Below are 20194 nucleotides of genomic sequence, written 5' to 3'. Positions count from 1 at the left end.
AGGACTCATCTCAGGTTAATTTGCATATGTATCAAATCGGTATTTTTACACAATAAAAGCGCACAGAGCTATGGGGACTGGGTATTGCGGATGTGCTAGCGGCCATCTAACAACCCATGTCCTCAGCTCTATACATAAAATCCCAAGTTCCCTTTAAGCTCATTTACACTGACCAAAAATATAAACGCAACACTTTTGGTTTTGCTCCCATTTTGCATGAGCTGAACTCAAAGATCTGAAACATTTTCTACATACACAAAAGACCCATTACTCTCAAATATTGTTCACAAATCTGTCTAAATCTGTGTTAGTGAGCACTTCTCCTATGCTGAGATATTCCATCCCACCTCACAGGTGTGGCATATCAAGGTGCTGATTAGACAGCATGAATATTGCACAGGTGTGCCTTAGACTGCCCACAATAAAAGGACACTCTGAAATGTGCACAGTTTTGCCTTACTGTGGGGTGGGGGTGGGGGGGAGATCAGAAAACCAGTCAGTATCTGGTGTGGCCACCATTTGCCTCACGCAGTCAGGGCCGGTGCAAGGATTTTTGCCGCCCTAGGCAAGATAAAAATTGCCGCCGCCCCCCCCCCCCCCCTTATCAGATGATCTGCCCGTATCATGACATCACATATGCTCCACCCCTTTCTCAGCTTTTAAATTAAAAGAACTGCTATGTTTCCCTTACGGTTAATCTAGCTTCTTGTAGCTGTCCCTTTTTGCAGAACGGAATTGCGGACCCGGATCCGCAATTCCGATCCTGAAAAAAATAGAACATGTCCTATTCTTGTCCGCAATAGCGGACAAGAACAGGCATATTCTCTTAGTGCCGGCAATGTGCGGTCCGCAAAATGTGGAACGCACATTGCCACTGTCCGTGTTTTGTGGATCCGCAAAACACACACGGATGTGTGAATGGACCCTAAATGTGAGGTAAATTCGTTTCCAATGTAGTAATAATAACTAAACAATTACATAATAAACATATTGCATTGTCTACTTACCACCAGGACAATAAGATGATCTGGTCTCTGGCTGCAGTCTGGCTCTGGGGACTCCCTTGTCACTCTCTTCTCCCCCCTCCCCCCTTGTCACTCTCTTCTCCCCCCCTCCCTCCCTTGTCACTCTCATTCTACCCCCCCCTCCCTTGTCACTCTCATTCTACCCCCCGTCACTCTCATTCTACCCCCCCGTCACTCTCATTCTACCCCCCCTCCCTTGTCACTCTCCTTCTACCCCCCCCCCGTCACTCTCATTCTACCCCCCCTCCCTTGTCACTCTCATTTTACACCCCCCTCCCCCCTTGTCACTCTCATTTTACAACCCCTCTCCTCCCTTGTCATTCTCATTTTACACCCCCCTCCCTTGCAACTCTCATTTTACCCCCCCCCCCCTTGTCATTCTCATTTTACCCCACCCTTGTCACTCTCATTCTACCCCCCCCTCCTCCCTTGTCACTCTCATTTTACACCCCCCCCCCCCCGTCACTCTCATTTTACACCCCCCCCCTCGTCACTCTCATTTTACACCCCCCCCTCGTCACTGTCATTTTACACCCCCCCCTCGTCACTGTCATTTTACACCCCCCCCCCCTCACTGTCATTTTACACCCCACCACCCCTCACTCTCATTTTACACCCCCCCCTTGTCACTCTCATTTTACACCCCCCCTTGTCACTCATTTTACACCCCCCCTTGTCACTCTCATTTTACACCCCCCTTGTCACTCATTTTACACCCCCCTTGTCACTCATTTTACACCCCCCCCCTTGTCACTCATTTTACACCCCCCCCCTTGTCACTCATTTTACCCCCCCCCCCTTGTCACTCATTTTACACCCCCCTTCCCTTGTCACTCATTTTACACACACCCCCCGGTCACCTCTAGTGTAGCGTGGCCGAGCTCTGTTCGGTCCGCGGTACAGGAGCATTTGTTTCTTGTACCCGGCCGGACTGAAAGGAAGTGCACACTAAGTGAGCACTTCCTGTCAGTCCGGCCGGGTACAGGAAACAAAAGCTCCTGTACCGCGGACCGAACAGAGCTCGGCCACGCTACACTAACAACAGCAGTAGCACAGGGCAGACACAGCAGGCTGCGCAGCACTGAGCCGGAGATTCTTTAGAGCGGCAAGCGTTCAGGAGGCGCAGCATGAGGGGCGCCGCCGGCCGGCCGCCCGAACTTATATAACCAACTTTTTTTTTTTACACTGCAAAAGGGTGCCCCCTGCTAGATGGCGCCCTAGGCGACTGCCTAAGTCGCCTTACTGGCGGCGCCGGCCCTGCACGCAGTGCAACACATCTCCGTTGCATAGAGTTGATCAGGTTGTTGATTGTGGCCTGTGGAATGTTGGTCCACTCCTCTTCAATAGCTGTGCGAAGTTGCAGAATATTGGCAGGAACTGGAACACGCTGTCGTATAAACCGATCCAGAGCATCCCAAACATGCTCAATGGGTGACATGTCCGGTGAGTATGCTGTCCATGCAAGAACTGGGATGTTTTCAGCTTTCAGGAATTGTGTACAGATCCTTGCAATATGGGGCCGTGCATTATCATGCTGCAACATGAGATGATGGTCGTGAATGAATGGCACAACAATGGGCCTCAGGATATCATCACGGTATCTCTGTGCATTCAAAATGCAATTAATAAAATGCACCTGTGTTTGTTGTCCATAACATACGCCTGCCCATACCATAACCCCACTGCCACTATGGGCCATTCGATCCACAAAGTTGACGTCAGAAAACCGCTCACCCACACAACGCCACACACGCTGTCTGCCATCTGCCCTGAACAGTGAAAACGGGGACTCATCCGTGAACAGAATGCCTCTCCAATGTGCCAGACGCCATTGAATGTGAGCATTTGCCCACTCAAGTCGGTTACGACGACGAACTGCAGTCAGGTCCAGACCCCGATGAGGATGACAAGCATGCGGAGGAGCTTCCCTGAGACGGTTTCTGATGGTTTGTGCAGAAATTCTTTGGTTATGCAAACCGATTGTTGCTGCAGCTGTCTGGGTCTCAGACGATCATGCAGGTGAACATGCTGGATGTGAAGGGTCCTGGGCTGGTGTGGTTACACATGGTCTGCGGTTGTGAGGCCGGTTGGATGTACTGCCAAATTCTCTGAAACGCCTTTGGAGGCGGCTTATGGTAGAGAAATGAACATTCATTGCACAGGCAACAGCTCTGGTAGACATTCCTGCAGTCAGCATGCCAATTGCACACTCCCTCAAACGTTGCGACATTTGTGGCATTGTGCTGTGTGATCAAACTGCACATTTCAGAGTGGTCTTTTATTGTGGGCAGTCTAAGGCTCCCCTGTGCAATATTCATGTTGTCTAATCAGCACCTTGATATGCCACATCTGTGAGGTGGGATGGATTATCTTGGCAAAGGAGAAGTGCTCACTAACACAGATTTCAACAGATTTGTGAACAATATTTGAGAGTAATGGGTCTTTTGTGTATGTAGAAAATGTTTCAGATCTTTGAGTTCAGCTCATGCAAAATGGGAGCAAAACCAAAAGTGTTGCGTTTTATATTTTTGGTCAGTGTATATTAGATTAAAAAAATGCATCCTGTTTTAATGCTTATCTGTAATTTTTTTCTTTCAGAAATGAAACTTTTTGACAAAAAGTTGTATATTTATGCCATAAGTGTGACTTCTTTACACGATACACCACCATATAACCTGGCTTAATTGTCTCCAACAATTTGAACCATTTCTGCCGATAAGAGGATGATAAATGAGGGATAATATGCGCCAATTTTATAACCACGCCCACTTTGACATTTATAACTAATTTCTGCAGTGATACAGTCTTTATGGTGAAGATTCTTGAGAAAACAGTTGATATATTTGGCAAAAATCAAAACGCCATTCTTTTTGGCGCATTTTACGCCATAATTCTGGCGCAACATGCTTAGTAAATGTCCCCCAATGGGTCTGATAAATGTATCTGTGAAAGGCTGCATGGTACTGGTGGAGAGGTGCAGCAGAAAGCTGGCCTGGTCTATGAGGGTGGAATTGAGTCCAGCTATTGAGCCACCCTAAAGCTTCTGATCCTGTTGGCTAGTGAACTGCTTCTCTGTCATTTTCACCATCACCGATCTGTGGCTTTGCTTGGGACTGCTGTGTCTGAGGAGAGTCCTTTAAAGGGAATCTGTCACCAGATACATCATTATAAATCCAGCTTATATGAGAGATACACACTTTGTAATAATCTTTGTCTGTTTCAATATGTAGAATTCAGCGTTTTTATTTTATGCTATTTAGCCTCTGGGTGCAATGAGGGCTGTGTCGTTGCACCTCCAAGGCTCTGCTCCTTTCCATTCACTGCCACGACCCCAACACTTTGACTGATCGGGCCAGTCAGTGAAGACATACTCACGCTTGGGTCTAAAGTCTCCCGGTAGCGCTGTACAGGGATGGAGATGAGTTTTCTGTTGGGTCACCAGATGGGTGATTGTGATTCAAAACCAAAAGTGGAGCCTTCACAGAGTTAACGTATAATAGAAAGATTGCACTTGTTCTTTGTTTTTGACCCACGGTCCTATTTTGGCGCTGTCATCACTGACTGGTGAAGTGTGCAAGGATCTTCTTGTGACAGTGATGGCATCTGTCAAGGGGTGGGATATATTAGGCAGCACGGTTACTCAGTGGTTAACGCTGGTGCTTTGCAGCTCTTGGGTGGTCCTAGGTTCAAATCTGACCAAGGACAACATCTGCATGGAGTTTGTATGTTCTCCCTGCGTTTGTGTAGGTTTCCTCCGACACTCCAATGACATACTGATAGGGAACTCAGATTGTGAGCTCCACTGCGGACATTACGTGGTGAAAATGCCTGTAAAGTGCTATGGAATATGTCAGCCCTATATACGTGAGTAAAATAAATGAAAATACCATCCAGTACCTTTTTTTTAAGAAAGATTTTAGCTACTGGATGGTAATCTGTAACCCCTCTGACGACAGCGCCAAAATAAGAATTCCTGTCTAATTCTTCGCTTGCATCTTTACACGTATGTCTCATTTAACAGTTTCTATAACAAGAACAAAGTCTGGATGATTCACAATTGAATTCATATATCCTCCAAATAGGGTTTCTAGAATATGGCACGTGACGCTTTTTGGAGAAGAATAAAAATGATATACAGCCTTATTATCACGTGATTTTATCTCCTTCACGCCATCAGATAAGGTCAAGATGAAATCATGCACAGCTGTATAAACCTACTTGCAGGCTTGGTGGTTTTTGTGCCTACATGGCATTTTCTCAATATAGCCATTCTTACAGACAGTTGTCCTCAGGGAACCTTTATAGCCCTGAATTTACACATAAGTCTGTGATGAGCTGACGGACTACACTATATTCCTTAATCTTCAATGTTTTGTTGCTTATCAAATTCTAAAGGGCTCTGTTCTAAAGGGGTTGCTTCACTTCAGCAAATTGGATTTATGATGTAGAGAAAGTTAATACAAGGCACTTACTAATGTATTGTGATTGTCCATATTACTTCCTTTGCTGGATGGATTCATTTTTCTATCACATTATACACTGCTCATTTCCAGGGGTTATGACCACCCTGTAATCCAACAGCGGTTGCCATGATTGAACACTATAGGAAAAAGGGCCAACCTTTCTGGTGGCTGAGACCACGGGAACGCGCATAGGTTGGCACAGCATGCATGCTTATGTGCGTTCCAGCCACCTTGTATCTGCGTTGCAGAGGTGGCCATAACCCCTGGTAAAGGGCAGTATATAATGAGATGGAAAAATAGATCAAGCCAGCAAAGGAGGCAATATGGACAATCACAATACATTAGTAAGAGGCTTGTATTCACTTCCTCTACATGATCAATACCATTTGCTGAAGTGAGACAACCCCTTTAAGCATGAGCTTATTGACGCTAAGGAATGGTTTGGATGGTTACCAATCTGAAACAAAGTGGACAACTGGACAAAATTGCAAATGTTGTGGGCACATGCTCCTTTGTAAGTCACAATGGATAGCTGGTCGTGGTATAAAGGCTGTAGAAGAGTAGGAACCAAAACCTCAAATGTAACGTTATAGGGTGACATTTATTAAAACCGGCGATTTATATGCCGGTCTTAATCCCTCTGTGCTGCCAGTGGATGCGATAAAGTCCATGCGACATACTTTAAACTACGCCAGCTCCCTTGTTAGCGTAGTTTAACCACTTGCCTACCACCACACGACTTTGAACGTCCCGGCGGTAGGCTCTTCTGTGTAACCCGACGTAACGCGGGGTTACATCGCGATCTGCCGACGGCCCGTGGCGCCGCAGTTCGCTGTGACCGCGCTGTCTTTAGACAGCTGCGGTCACAAGGAGGTGTGCCATGGCCAGTGGAAGCAGTCAGGCAGTAATAGATGCTTGTAGCATCCAGCTACAAGTGTCTATTACATTATAAAATCTAAAAACCGTCAGGGAGCTCTTTTTGTTATGTAAGAGCGCCACCTGCTGGCTTTAAAATGAAAAGGCAGCCTGCAGGCTGGGAATTAACCTCTTCCTGTCTTGACTGTGGCAGAAAGGGGTTAATTCACCCCAAAAAATTAAAAATTCAAAAAATATATATATTTTTTTTAAAACCTTAAAATGTTTAAATTTCCCCAAGATATATAACATACAAAAAGTCATTTTGAAGGGGCTTATTGCATTTTGGCGCTGTACAAGATTTTTCTGGCAGTATGGTGCTATAGAACCAGCAATAGAAAAATAGGCCGCCAAAATCCGAAAATGCGCTCCAGTTTTATGAAGTCTTGCGGCGGCCCAGCCAGTCGATAAATTACATAAATAGCGTCCATTTTCAGGGTACAAGTGTATGGGAATGGTTTTAGAAATGTTTTGTATTGAAACCTTTTGTAATAGTTAGAACAAAAATTTATATAAGAAAGGAAAAAAAAATTTTTTCATAATTTTCAGTTTTTCCTCAAATATATATATATTTTTTATATTATATCCATCATCTAATGGCACAAAAGAAAGGACTAAGGTGTCCCGTGAAAAATAATATCAAATACATATAGGCTGGCTCAGAAATTAATGAGTTCTTTGCAGTTAGATAGACGCATTGCTACAACTGAAAATCTGGCCTGGTAAGGAAGGGGGATAAACACTCCAGTAATTAAGTGGTTAAGGCCATTTCCCATATCATAAACTGGCATGGAAAATGATGAATGAGATGGGCCCTCTGCCCCGCCCATGCCACACACCCTTTTTGTGCCACTTTGCAAAGGTGTTTTGTGACAAAATCTGTAAACTAAATACGCCAAAAGTGGTGTAAAATATATAATAAATGACCGCCATAATCTATAAAAATTATTAACATTTACACAAATTTATAGAAATTCACATATTACAATTAAACATTATTTCCACCAACATTTACTATAAGTTTTTAAGTCTTGGTCTAGTTGCTAAAAAGTCTATTCAGTTAAAGCTTTGTCGCCTGTAGTCTTGTACTCTTGGCAGAGAAAACCTTGGCAAACAGGTTTAGAAAGAACAGCAATATCTAGGTCCTTAACCGCTTAAGGACCGGGCCATTTTTCACCTTAACCCCTTAGAGACCAGGCTCATTTTCACCTTAAGGACCAGGCCATTTTTTGCAAATCTGACCAGTGTCACATTATGTGGTGATAACTTTAAAACGCTTTGACTTATTCAGGCCATTCTTGTTTTTTCGTCACATATTGTACTTCATGACACTGGTAAAATGGAGTAAAAAAATTCATTTTTATTTATAAAAAAAATACCAAATTTACCCAGAATTTTGAAAAATTTGCAAATTTTTAAGTTTCAATTTCTCTACTTCTATAATACATAGTAATACCTACAAAAATAGTTATCACTTTACATTCCCCATATGTCTACTTCATGTTTGGATCATTTTGGGAATGATATTTTATTTTTTGGGGATGTTACAAGGCTTAGAAGTTTAGAAGCACATCTTGAAATTTTTTCTTAAATTTTCAAAAACCCACTTTTTAAGGACCAGTTCAGGTCTGAAGTCACTTTGTGAGGCTTACATAATTGAAACCACCCAAAAATGACCCCATTTTACAAAGTACACCCCTCAAGGTATTTAAAACAGATTTTACAAACTTTGTTAACCCTTTAGGTGTTCCACGAGAATTAATGGAAAATAGAGATAAAATTTCAAAATTTCACTTTTTTGGCAGATTTTCCATTTGAATAATTTTTTTCCAGTTACAAAGCAAGGGTTAACAGCCAAACAAAACTCAATATTTATGGCCCTGATTCTGTAGTTTACAGAAACACCCCATATGTGGTTGTAAACTGCTGTACGGGCACACGGCAGGGCGCAGAAGGAAATGAACGCCATGCGGTTTTTGGAAGGCAGATTTTGCTGGACTGTTTTTTTTTACACCATGTCCCATTTGAAGCCCCCCTGATGCACCCCTAGAGTAGAAACTCCAAAAAAGTGACTCCATATGTGGTTGTAAACTGCTGTACGGGCACACGGCAGGGCGCAGAAGGAAATGAACGCCATGCGGTTTTTGGAAGGCAGATTTTGCTGGACTGTTTTTTTTTACACCATGTCCCATTTGAAGCCCCCCTGATGCACCCCTAGAGTAGAAACTCCAAAAAAGTGACCCCATTTTGGAAACTACGAGATAAGGTGGCAGTTTTGTTGGTACTATTTTAGGGTACATATGATTTTTGGTTGCTCTATATTACACATTTTGTGAGGCAAGGTAACAAGAAATAGCTGTTTTGGCACCGTTTTTATTTTTTGTTATTTGCAACATTCATCTAACAGGTTAGATTATGTGGTATTTTTATAGAGCAGGTTGTCACAGACGCGACAATACCACGCGACAATACCACTTTTTTGGTTGTTTGTTTCAGTATTACATAATAAAGCATTTTTGAAAAAAAAAAAAGATTTTTAGTGTCTCCACTGAAAGCCGTAGTTTCAGTGGCGTAGGGATCGCCATAGCAACCATAGCAGTGGCTATAGGGCCCTACGCCACTAGGGGGCCCGTCCGACCGCATTCAAATATATATATATTTTTTTTAATTAACACACACAGACACTACACACAGGCAGCCAGGAGATGGCGTAACTACCAGGGAAGCAGCTGCTTCGGGGCCCGACAGTTTATTTTCAAGTTAGTTAAATATCGATGTCTTACTGTTCAGGCCCCCTCGCTAATGTGCTCTAATCTTACTGTATATTCTAAAGTCTCCTGATGTGTCTGGGATTCCAACCCACAACCTCCAATGTATCAGTGTATCAGAGGCAAAGCATTAACCCTCACAGCCATAAAGGAGGCATTGCAACTGACTGAAAAAATTTGACACTTCTACTGTTATAGCTGGCTAAGTGTACATCTATACACATGACAGCTGCCCCAACACACCCAGCACTGCTATATCTCTATATGACAGCTATCCCAGTACACTCAGCTCTGCTATATCTCTATATATGAGCAGCTGTCATGTGTATAGATGTACACTTAGCCAGCTATAACAGTAGAAGTCTCATAATTTTTCAATCAGCAGCAAGGCAGCTGTTATGGTCTTGATGGTCTCTACCTCTGATACAGAAGGTCGTGGGTTTGAATCCCAGCAGAAACCTTTTCTGAAATACAAGCAGTGAGTCCATATATGGACATACAGGGCGGGACACAATACAGGGAGGGACACAGGAAGAGGCTGCATCGCATCGCTGACATGGAGGTAAGTAGAAGTGTTCATTTTATTTTTTTTAATACCCGACTGTTACTGCCATGGGGGGAGCGGGGGGGCACTTGATACTGGCACATGGGGGGAGGGGGGTTGGCACCTGACCTGATACTGGCACATGGGGGGGGGAGAGGCACCTGATACTGTGGATGGCACTGTTTAGGGGAGGGGGATATGTGTATGGCACTATTTAGGGGAGAGGGATCTGTGGATGGCACTATTTAGGGGAGTGTGGATGGCACTGTGGATGGCACTATTTAGGGGAGGGGGATCTGTGTATGGCACTATTTAGGGGAGGGGGATCTGTGGATGGCACTATTTAGGGGAGAGGGATCTGTGGATGGCACTATTTAGGGGAGGGGGATCTGTGGATGGCACTATTTAGGGGAGAGGGATCTGTGGATGGCACTATTTAGGGGAGGGGGGATCTGTGGATGGCACTATTTAGGGGAGAGGGATCTGTGGATGGCACTATTTAGGGGAGGGGGATCTGTGGATGGCACTATTTAGGGGAGGGGGATCTGTGTATGGCACTATTTAGGGGAGGGGGATCTGTGTATGGCACTATTTAGGGGAGGGGGATCTGTGGATGGCACTATTTAGGGGAGAGGGATCTGTGGATGGCACTATTTAGGGGAGGGGGATCTGTGGATGGCACTATTTAGGGGAGGGGGATCTGTGGATGGCACTATTTAGGGGAGAGGGATCTGTGGATGGCACTATTTAGGGGAGGGGGGATCTGTGGATGGCACTATTTAGGGGAGGGGGATCTGTGGATGGCACTATTTAGGGGAGGGGGGATCTGTGGATGGCACTATTTAGGGGAGAGGGATCTGTGGATGGCACTATTTAGGGGAGGGGGATCTGTGGATGGCACTATTTAGGGGAGGGGGGATCTGTTGATGGCACTATTTAGGGGAGGGGGATCTGTGTATGGCACTATTTAGGGGAGGGGGATCTGTGGATGGCACTATTTAGGGGAGGGGGATCTGTGGATGGCACTATTTAGGGGAGGGGGGATCTGTGGATGGCACTATTTAGGGGAGGGGGGATCTGTGTATGGCACTATTTAGGGGAGGGGGATCTGTTGATGGCACTATTTAGGGGAGGGGGATCTGTGGATGGCACTATTTAGGGGAGGGGGATCTGTGGATGGCACAGAGGGGGGGGGCCCATAATTTTTTTTTGCTATGGGGCCCATGCATTTCTAGCTACGCCCCTGCGTAGTTTTATTTATTTTTTGGGCGACTGTCTTGTGTAGGGGCTCATTTTTTTCGGGATGATTTTTGGGCGATTATCTTGGGTAGGGTATGATTTTTGCGGGATGAGATGACGGTTTTATTGGCACTATTTTTGGGTGCGTATGACTTTTTGATCGCTTGTTATTACACCTTTTGTGATGTAAGGTGACAAAAAATGGCTTTTTTTATTTAAAAAAAACGGTTTTTACCTGAGGGGTTAGGTCATGTGATATTTTTATAGAGCAGGTTCTTACGGACACGGCGATACTTAATATGTATACTTTTTTTATTTACTTAAGTTTTACACAATACCAGCATTTTTTAAACAAAAAAAAAGAGGTTTTTGTGTCTCCATATTCTGAGCCATAGTTTTTTTTTTTTTTGGGCGATTGTCTTAGGTAGGGGCTAATTTTTTGTGGGATGAGGTGACGGTTAGATTGGTACTATTTTGGGGGGCATATGCCTTTTTGATCACTTGGTGTTGCACTTTTTGCGATGTAAAGTGACAAAAATGGCTTTTTTTTAACACCGTTTTTATTTTTAATTTTTTTATGGTATTTATCGGACAGGGTGGATCATGTGATATATTTATAGAGCCGGTCATTACGGACACGGCGAAACCTTATATGTGTGGTTTTTTTTCTGTTTTTTATTATAAAATAAGGGGGAAAGGGGTGTTTTTTTCTTCTTTTTTTACTTTATTAATTGTATTACTTTATTAATTTTATTAAAAACACTTTTTTTAAACTTTTTTTTCTTTACTTTATTTTTGATGTTCACTTTTGGGGGTCTGATCCCCTCTGCAATGCATTACAATACATCTGTATTGTAATGCATTGCCTGTAAGTGTATGACACTGAGTCATACACTAACAGGTTGCCTAGGAGACCCATCCTGAGGCTGGATCTCCTCGGCTCCCATAGAAGGCAGGTCCCGATGCCGTGCAAGGCATTGGGAAGCCTCTACACGGCATCGGGCTGCCTTCTGAGACATCGAGTCCCCGCCACAGCAGCGCGGGGACTCGATGGGCTCACTCAAACACAAACCCCTTCTATGCCGCGGTCAGCGGCATAGAAGGGGTTAATCCACAGCGATCGCCGATACAGGGAGGTCACAGGACCCCCCTCGGCATTGTCCCAGGGTGCCTGCTGATTGATTTCAGCAGGCACACAGTTCCAATCACCGCCCACCGCGTGGCGGTGATCGGAAATACACAGGGCGTACAGGTACGCCCTGTGTCCTTAAGTACTGGGACATCAGGGCGTACCTGTACGCCCTATGTCCCCAAGAGGTTAAAGGGAAGCTGTCACCAGGAAACTCATTGTTAAAGCATGTACAATGCTTTATAACGCCAGGTCTAAAATTGTGGACATGGTGTGGGCAGGGAAAGAGAAGGGCTGGTAGGCTCATCCCATTCACCATTTTTCTACACCTGTTTCAGGTGTAGAAAAAGGTCTAAATGTAAGACAGTTCGGAAGCTATCTTACATTTAGAACTGGCACTGGATGCGCCGAAGTTATGAAAATGCCTGCTTTTCTTTATAACTTCGGCAGATCCACCGCCAGCTTAGTGCTTTATTAAGACTGGCGTCTAAAACGCCGGTCTTATTAAATGTGCCCCTTCATGTTCTGAATTAGGTGCCAAAGATGGTCATGGAGAGCCCTATTGCAAAAATTCCAATCAGGTGCCATATTTGCTTGTTACACCCCTGGTCTGTACTTTGTGTTGGGTAGTTAAATGGTATTATTCAGCCAACCTGATCCAGTTCTACATGAAGAAGGCATTGGCTATTTGTTCAGTCCTATAAGACTACCCAACCCATAACCTCCACCCCTCATCCTCACCCCTATAAATAAACACACCACACCACTGCTTGGATTTAATCGGCCACAGCAGCCGTTTTATTAAATAAATACAACATAAATATAACAGTTAAACCCATGACGAGGGAGGTCCTAGAAGCCCCAATAACTTTATAAACACTGGAACACCTGCGTCTCCATCTTGCCCCCAGCCGTTGAACCCAGCTCGGAGGCAGCAACTGATGGACGCGTAATTAGTTCCTACCAGCTCCTCAATGAGAGTCCAGCCCCTCCCGCGGGGCCCTCCCATCCTCAGGTACCACCATATTCCACCACTTCAAGGACCTCCCCCGCCTCCATGACTGCCGCGACATATCACAACACCAACCCTCACTACTTCCTCTTCCAATAGGGTCGGGCGGGTGGGCGATTCAGTCTCCTGGCCAACACTGCACTTACTTCCGCATTCTTCTTCCTTCTCCCCTCTGGCCACGCCCCCCGCCGCCCTAGCAACTCGCGCTTCTCTCCGCTCCCGCCCCCACACACTATTGACCCTTTCCTCACCTGGTCCTGTACAGCCAAGCTCCTTCATGAACGTCCTCCCCCACCGCTGCGCTCCAGTCCGGACTAACTTGAAGAAGGCATTGGCTATTTGTTCAGTCCTATAAGACTACCCAACCCATAACCTCCACCCCTCATCCTCACCCCTATAAATAAACACACCACACCACTGCTTGGATTTAATCGGCCACAGCAGCCGTTTTATTAAATAAATACAACATAAATATAACAGTTAAACCCATGACGAGGGAGGTCCTAGAAGCCCCAATAACTTTATAAACACTGGAACACCTGCGTCTCCATCTTGCCCCCAGCCGTTGAACCCAGCTCGGAGGCAGCAACTGATGGACGCGTAATTAGTTCCTACCAGCTCCTCAATGAGAGTCCAGCCCCTCCCGCGGGGCCCTCCCATCCTCAGGTACCACCATATTCCACCACTTCAAGGACCTCCCCCGCCTCTAAGAACGCGCAGCTTGACCACCTCAACCCTGCGCGTCCCTCCACATCCGCAAAGCTGTCTCCACGCCACTCTGGAGCCCCAGAGCCCACAAATCCGTACCTACTGCATTCAGGTGCACTCCATCCGCTCTCCAAAACGCACCCTCACCCTTCTCCAATACCTCGTGCCGCACCACCACACCACCATTCCTTGCCATAAAACGGCCCACCGCTCTGTTTACCTTTATCCTAGCCTTATTAAGGCTCTCCACTGACCTCGCCCCTCTCCACACCTTCCGAGGTACAATGTCAGACCAGACAATGATCACTCCCGGAAACAACGCCCAAATTCTAAGTAAGTCAAACTTGACATCCCGAACTAATTCCCTAAACGGTCGCTTCCCTAAATCATTCCCCCCCACATGCAAAACCAACACATCAGGAGGACGATCCAAACGAACGAAATGATGCACCTCCCGCAACACTCCGCCCCACAACATACCTCTGACTCCTAACCACCTGACCGTAGCCAACTCCGGACTCACACCCAACTGCCGACCGCTCGGCCTCACATCCGCTCTAATTGCACCCCAGAACACATAGGAGTGCCCCAAAATCCACACCAACGCCGCCATCATTCGACCTGTAAACACAAAAGAACAAAATCAACATCACCTACCTACATCCTTAATCTACAACAATGCAGGCCGCACATATGATTTAAAACGAACCGACTCCCAACGCCCAATCCTCCTAATCACCTCCTCACTGGCGCCCCACCTGGCTGCCTCAGTTGCCGCACCAATTCTGAATGAATGCCCAGAATAATCCTTAACGGGCACTCCCAAAACCTTTAAACATTTTTTAAAGACCGCCAGAAACTGAAACCTAGACAAAAATGAACCGTCCTCATGCCTCAAAAACGGGACCTCGTTACTCTGCAGACCCGCACCATACGATCCCGCACACTTCACCGGGCACATACTACACCCCGGCACCGAAAACAACGTAAAACGCTGCCCCCTACCCTCCTGATCCGTCTTTGACCTGCGAATCCGGACATGTAAGCTATCACCTACCAATTCAATATCATCACTCCTAAGCCCCCCCGCTCTCCTAACACTATCACACACCAACTCCCCCAAGCGAAACGCCCCAAAAAACGCTAAAGCAAACGCAGCTTTAAACAGCCCCAGCTCCCATCCTGAACTGCAAACACCACACAACTTATCACCCATTTGCACCAACAACTCAAAAGACACCGGCCTACGACAGTCCGGCACCTTGCCTGCACCCCTACGCCAACCTTTCAAAACCTGCCTAACCAGAAAACTCTTAGTCAAATCAGGTAACCCCCGCCACTTAAACCCAAACGCCAAACCTGAAATAAGATGATTCACCTTTGACACCGACCACCCCTCACTCTTCAACTGTCCCAACAACATCAACAACCGCACATCGCCATCCCCTCCACCGGCGCTCCAAGTCCCATTCCACGCCTCCCAGGTCGTCCACGCCTTACCATACTCCCTCCAAGTACCCGGACTCAACGAATCCCTCAACAACCCCATCACTTCTCCTCCAGGATCGCCCACAGCCATGACGGACACTCCAGACCCTCCACCTCCGCTTCTGGCGCAAGAAGCCGGAACCGCTCCCACTGTAAACGAGAAAGAGAATCCGCCACTGAATTAGCCACTCCAGCCACATGTTCAGCCACCAACCACACGTTAATTGACAAACAACGCAATACCAAAAACTGTAACAGCCTAACCACCGGCGGGGAAGATGCAGACAAACTGTTGATAGCCTGAACCACTCCCAAATTGTCACAATGAAAGCGCACCTTCCTGTTTCCCAATTTCTCGCCCCACAACACCACCGCCATTACAATGGGAAAGAGTTCTAACAAGGCCATGTTTTTTACCCACCCACGACTCACCCACGCCTCTGGCCACACGCCTGCACACCATTGTCCCTGGCAATAGGCCCCAAAACCCACCCCCCCTGACGCGTCTGTATATAACTCAAAGTCCACACTGTCACACAACTCCCCCATCACCAAAGACCTACCATTATACTGACCCAAAAACTCCGCCCATACCCTCAAATCCCCTTTTAACTCTTTACGTAACCTGATAAAATGATATGGCGCCGATACTCCTGCCGTAGCCGCAGCCAATCTTCTACAAAAAATTCTACCCATAGGCATAATTTGACACGCAAAATTCAATTTACCTAACAATGACTGCAACTCCCGCAACCTAATCTTCTCCCTCCCAATGGCCCTATCAATCTCCTGACGTAGATCCATCAACTTATCCTGGGGAAGCCTACACTCCATCCGTTCCGTATTTATAACAATCCCCAAAAAACACAATTCCGTCACCGGACCCAACGTCTTCTCCTGTGCCAACGGTACCCCAAAGCGCGCAAAAATCGACTGCACTGTATGCAGCAACAAAGAACAAACCCGTGAATTCGCCGGCCCTAAACATAAAAAGTCGTCTAAATAATGAATAACGGATGAACAACCTGAAACTTCCACCACTACCCATTCCAGAAAAGAGCTAAAAGTCTCAAAATAAGCACACGAAAGAGAGCAGCCCATCGGTAAGCACCTATCCACAAAATATTCCCCATCCCAAAAACAACCCAACAATCCCATGCTCTCTACGTGTACCGGAAGCAAGCGAAAAGCCGCCTCAACATCAACCTTCGCCATCAATGCCCCCTGCCCCAACCGCCTCACCCATTTTACAGCCGCATCAAATGAAGTATAGACCACCGAACAAAGTTCAGGATCTATTCCATCATTGACCGACGCACCTTTTGGGTAAGACAAGTGATGAATGAGCCGAAACTTGTTCGGCTCTTTCTTCGGCACCACCCCCAACGGAGACACCCTCAACCCCCCAATCGGCGGCTCCTTGAATGGACCCGCCATCCGCCCCAACTCCACTTCCTTCCTCAATTTCTCCGTTACTACTTCCGCATGAACAAGCGCAGACCTCAGATTCTTAGGAACCGTAGGCCCCGCCGTAACAACCGATGGAATCCGAAAACCAAACCTAAAGCCATCCCCCAACAAACCAGCCGCAACCCGATCCGGGTATCTATCTAGGAACACCTGCATCTCTTCCACCCGCACCGGCGTCCGTCCCTTTTCCAGAGCCATCCCCCCCCTTATTCCTTCCCCCTTTGAAACAACGGTTAGCTCCATGAGCTCCCCCACACCCCGTGCACTCGTGCTTAAATTTGCACTTGGCCCCAAATCTGCAATTTCCTTCGTTAAAAAGGAAGCACAACCCTTTTGCCGATGCCGCTGCCAACGCCCCCGGGGATGATCCCCCGGACTCCCCACGAAAGGACTGCCCCACCCTAGGAGACGCCGTCACTCTCAACCACAACCCAATATCCTTATGATCCCACCGGATATCAGGCCTCACCGCCTTACGCTGCCGGAACTGCTCATCGTACCTGAGCCAGCCCACCCCACCATAAACCCTATACGCCTCCCCAATAGCGTCTTGGTAGCAAAAAAGCGCCGAACAACATTCAGGAGACTTTTCACCAATGACACTTGCTAATATGGCAAACGCCTGAAGCCAATTAGCAAAGGTACGCGGGATCAGACGATGCCGCCGCTTCTCCTCCTCCTCCTTTTTTCCCTCATCCTTCTTACCCCTATCCAGATTGAACCTTTCTAATGGGAGCAGCGAGAATATCTCCACGTACTCACCTTTCCAGATCTTTTCCCTCACTTCTTGCTTCAAATGAGCCCCCAACGGCCCCTCAAAGCACACATACACCTCCCCACGAGCCCGATCATCTAACCTCTGCCCCTCCCCTTCTCCACCAGCCTGCGTCTCCACTGACACCGACCCCAACCCCGCCGCAGCCCCTTGCACACCAACCCCTGACCCCGGCACCACTCCCCAACCAGGCAACGGAGACCCGCCGCCAGCACCCATACCTGACAACCATCCCGCCAAACCACCCAAAAACTGCCCCAACCCTTTACTAAAATCCACCATGGTCCCCCCCCCACCCACCGGGAGACCCTGCGCTAACATGGAGCCCCAAGCAATCTCACCAGGCACCACGGGCGCTGTGACTCCCGCTGCCGCAGATCCTGACTCCTGACGCACGGACACTGCACCATCATAACTCCTGGACGTCGACGGTTGCTCCTCCTGGACCACTTGCACGACCCTCTGCACCACACTGGCCGGACACCGGGACGAGGCCGCGGCCTCCGCCACTGCAAGGGGACCTTCTTCCACGCTGCTCACATCTTCTCTGGACCTGCGCTGGTATTCGTCCTCCCCCAGCGCAGTCCGAGGAACCCGGACTTCATCAAACAGCCGAGTGGACCGCCCGCTAAAGGAGGGACTGGGCCGGTCCACCGTTCCTGGTCCCGAATCCAGCTGCACAGCCGCAGGGAGCGGGGGAAGGGGCGTCCCACTCCTCACAGGGCCCAGCCGCGTAACGGGATTCCTCCCACGGCGAGAGCGGCTCGCAGAAGGCTGAGCGGCCGCCCTCCGCCGCTGAGGGACCACAGGGGGGCTCCCTACTCGGCGCCGGGCCCGCGGGGTGACTTCAGGGCTTAGGCGCGCCGGTGGAATACTCCGCCGCGGCCGGGCAGCCCGAACATTAGGGGTAGCCACAGGAGCAGGAGAAACTATGCACGCACCAACCTGCTCCTGCAGCCAGCCAGGCCCCCGCACCTCCGCTTCTCTCCTCAGTCTCTCCAACATCTCCTCCACTGTCATTACAGGCGCTGACATGCTGCCGTCCGTCCGATTCAGTCTCCTGGCCAACACTGCACTTACTTCCGCATTCTTCTTCCTTCTCCCCTCTGGCCACGCCCCCCGCCGCCCTAGCAACTCGCGCTTCTCTCCGCTCCCGCCCCCACACACTATTGACCCTTTCCTCACCTGGTCCTGTACAGCCAAGCTCCTTCATGAACGTCCTCCCCCACCGCTGCGCTCCAGTCCGGACTAACTGGCGTGACAGCATGGTGTATGACACATACAGTAATTGTCTGACTGATAGCTTATAAAAGCCTTATCTTTGTGCAGTTCTAGCGAGCCCAGGAGATGGGAAGAGGAGAGGATAGGAGTGATAGTAGCAAAAATTATGGTTGTGGTGGTTACTCCCTCTGATGCTCCCCTGGGCTGTGCACTGATGGGAAGGCACCTTTCTTCTTTTCAGGGCACACCCTGGTTCTAATGTTACTCCAGCCTGGTGTTTTGAGGTATCTTTGATAGTGATGAATTGTAAGGTGCAAGGCAGTTCTTAACATGCATGGACTGGCAGTTCTTCCTGCAAAGGTAGTTAATAGGCCAAGATGTCTCTTTAAAGCATTTTTCCTCACATGGCACTTCTCTATCTTACACTTAAACATCCAGAAATAGGGATGCAACATTTGCATTCCACTATGCAACCACAGGAGGGGAGCTCCAACATCAGACTTTTAAGTTCTGCACCTTTTACAGGTTGCTGTACTCACAATTAATTGTACTGCATGTTTACATGGTGGGATGTAGAATGGTAGGCATATCCACATTCTGCCTTTAAGTCTCTCCAGGCAGCAGAAGACTTACGGCAAATCTTCTGAACAGGTTTGCTGTGGAGCCTATAAGCTTCATTTTAGGCAGTTTATCTCCATAGAGCTTCTACATTCACCATCTCTTGACACATGTATACTCCTCAAATACACTGCTGTAAAAAAGTATTTGCCCCCTCACATATTTTTGGGTTTTTTGCATATTTGTCACACTTAAATGTTTTAGTTTATGAAACAAATTTGAATATCAGACAAAGATAACCTGAGTAAATACAAAAATGCTGTTTTTTAAATGATGATTTCATTTATTAAGGAAAAAAAGCTATCAAAACCACCCTGGCGCTATGTAAAAAAGTAATTGCCCCCTAAACCTAAAAACTGGTTGTGCCACTCTTGGCAGCAACAACTGTAATCAAGCGTTTACGATAACTGGCAATCAGTCTGGCCCGTTCTTCTTTGAAGAATTGTTTTAATTCAGCCACATTGGAGGATTTTCAAGCATGAACGGCTTGTTTAAGGTCATGCCACAGCATCTCAATCAGATTTAGGTCCGGACTTTGACCAGGCCACTCCAAAAGCTTCATTTTTTTTCAGTCATTCAGAGGTGGAATTGCTGGTGTGCTTTGGATCATTGTCCTGCTGCAGAACCCAAGTACATCTGAGCTTAATAAGGTCACAAACTGATAGCCGGGCATTCTCCTTCAGGATTTTCTGTTAGAGATAGAGAGCAGAATTTATGGTTCCATCAATTACAGTAAAGCAGCCCCAGATCATCACACTACCACCACCATGTTTGATTGTCAGTATGATGGTTCTTTTTATGAAATGCTATGTTAGTTTT

The 20194-nt window shown here is 47.2% G+C and overlaps 1 protein-coding gene across 1 annotated transcript; it reads right to left on the bottom strand.

Moving 5' to 3' along the window:
* Positions 1-13825: 13825 nt before the first annotated feature.
* LOC121005644 lies at positions 13826-18571 on the bottom strand. The gene is made up of 2 exons (XM_040438416.1): positions 17878-18571; positions 13826-14424 (listed from the first exon to the last, which is right to left on the bottom strand). Exons 1-2 carry the CDS (start codon positions 18569-18571, stop codon positions 13826-13828), a joined length of 1293 nt encoding a protein of 430 aa, XP_040294350.1.
* Between the last annotated feature and the right edge of the window lie 1623 nt (positions 18572-20194).

Source organism: Bufo bufo, chromosome 6 (assembly GCF_905171765.1).
Source record: "Bufo bufo chromosome 6, aBufBuf1.1, whole genome shotgun sequence".
NCBI lineage: Eukaryota > Metazoa > Chordata > Amphibia > Anura > Bufonidae > Bufo > Bufo bufo.
This window is presented reverse-complemented; position numbering and strand designations above follow the sequence as displayed.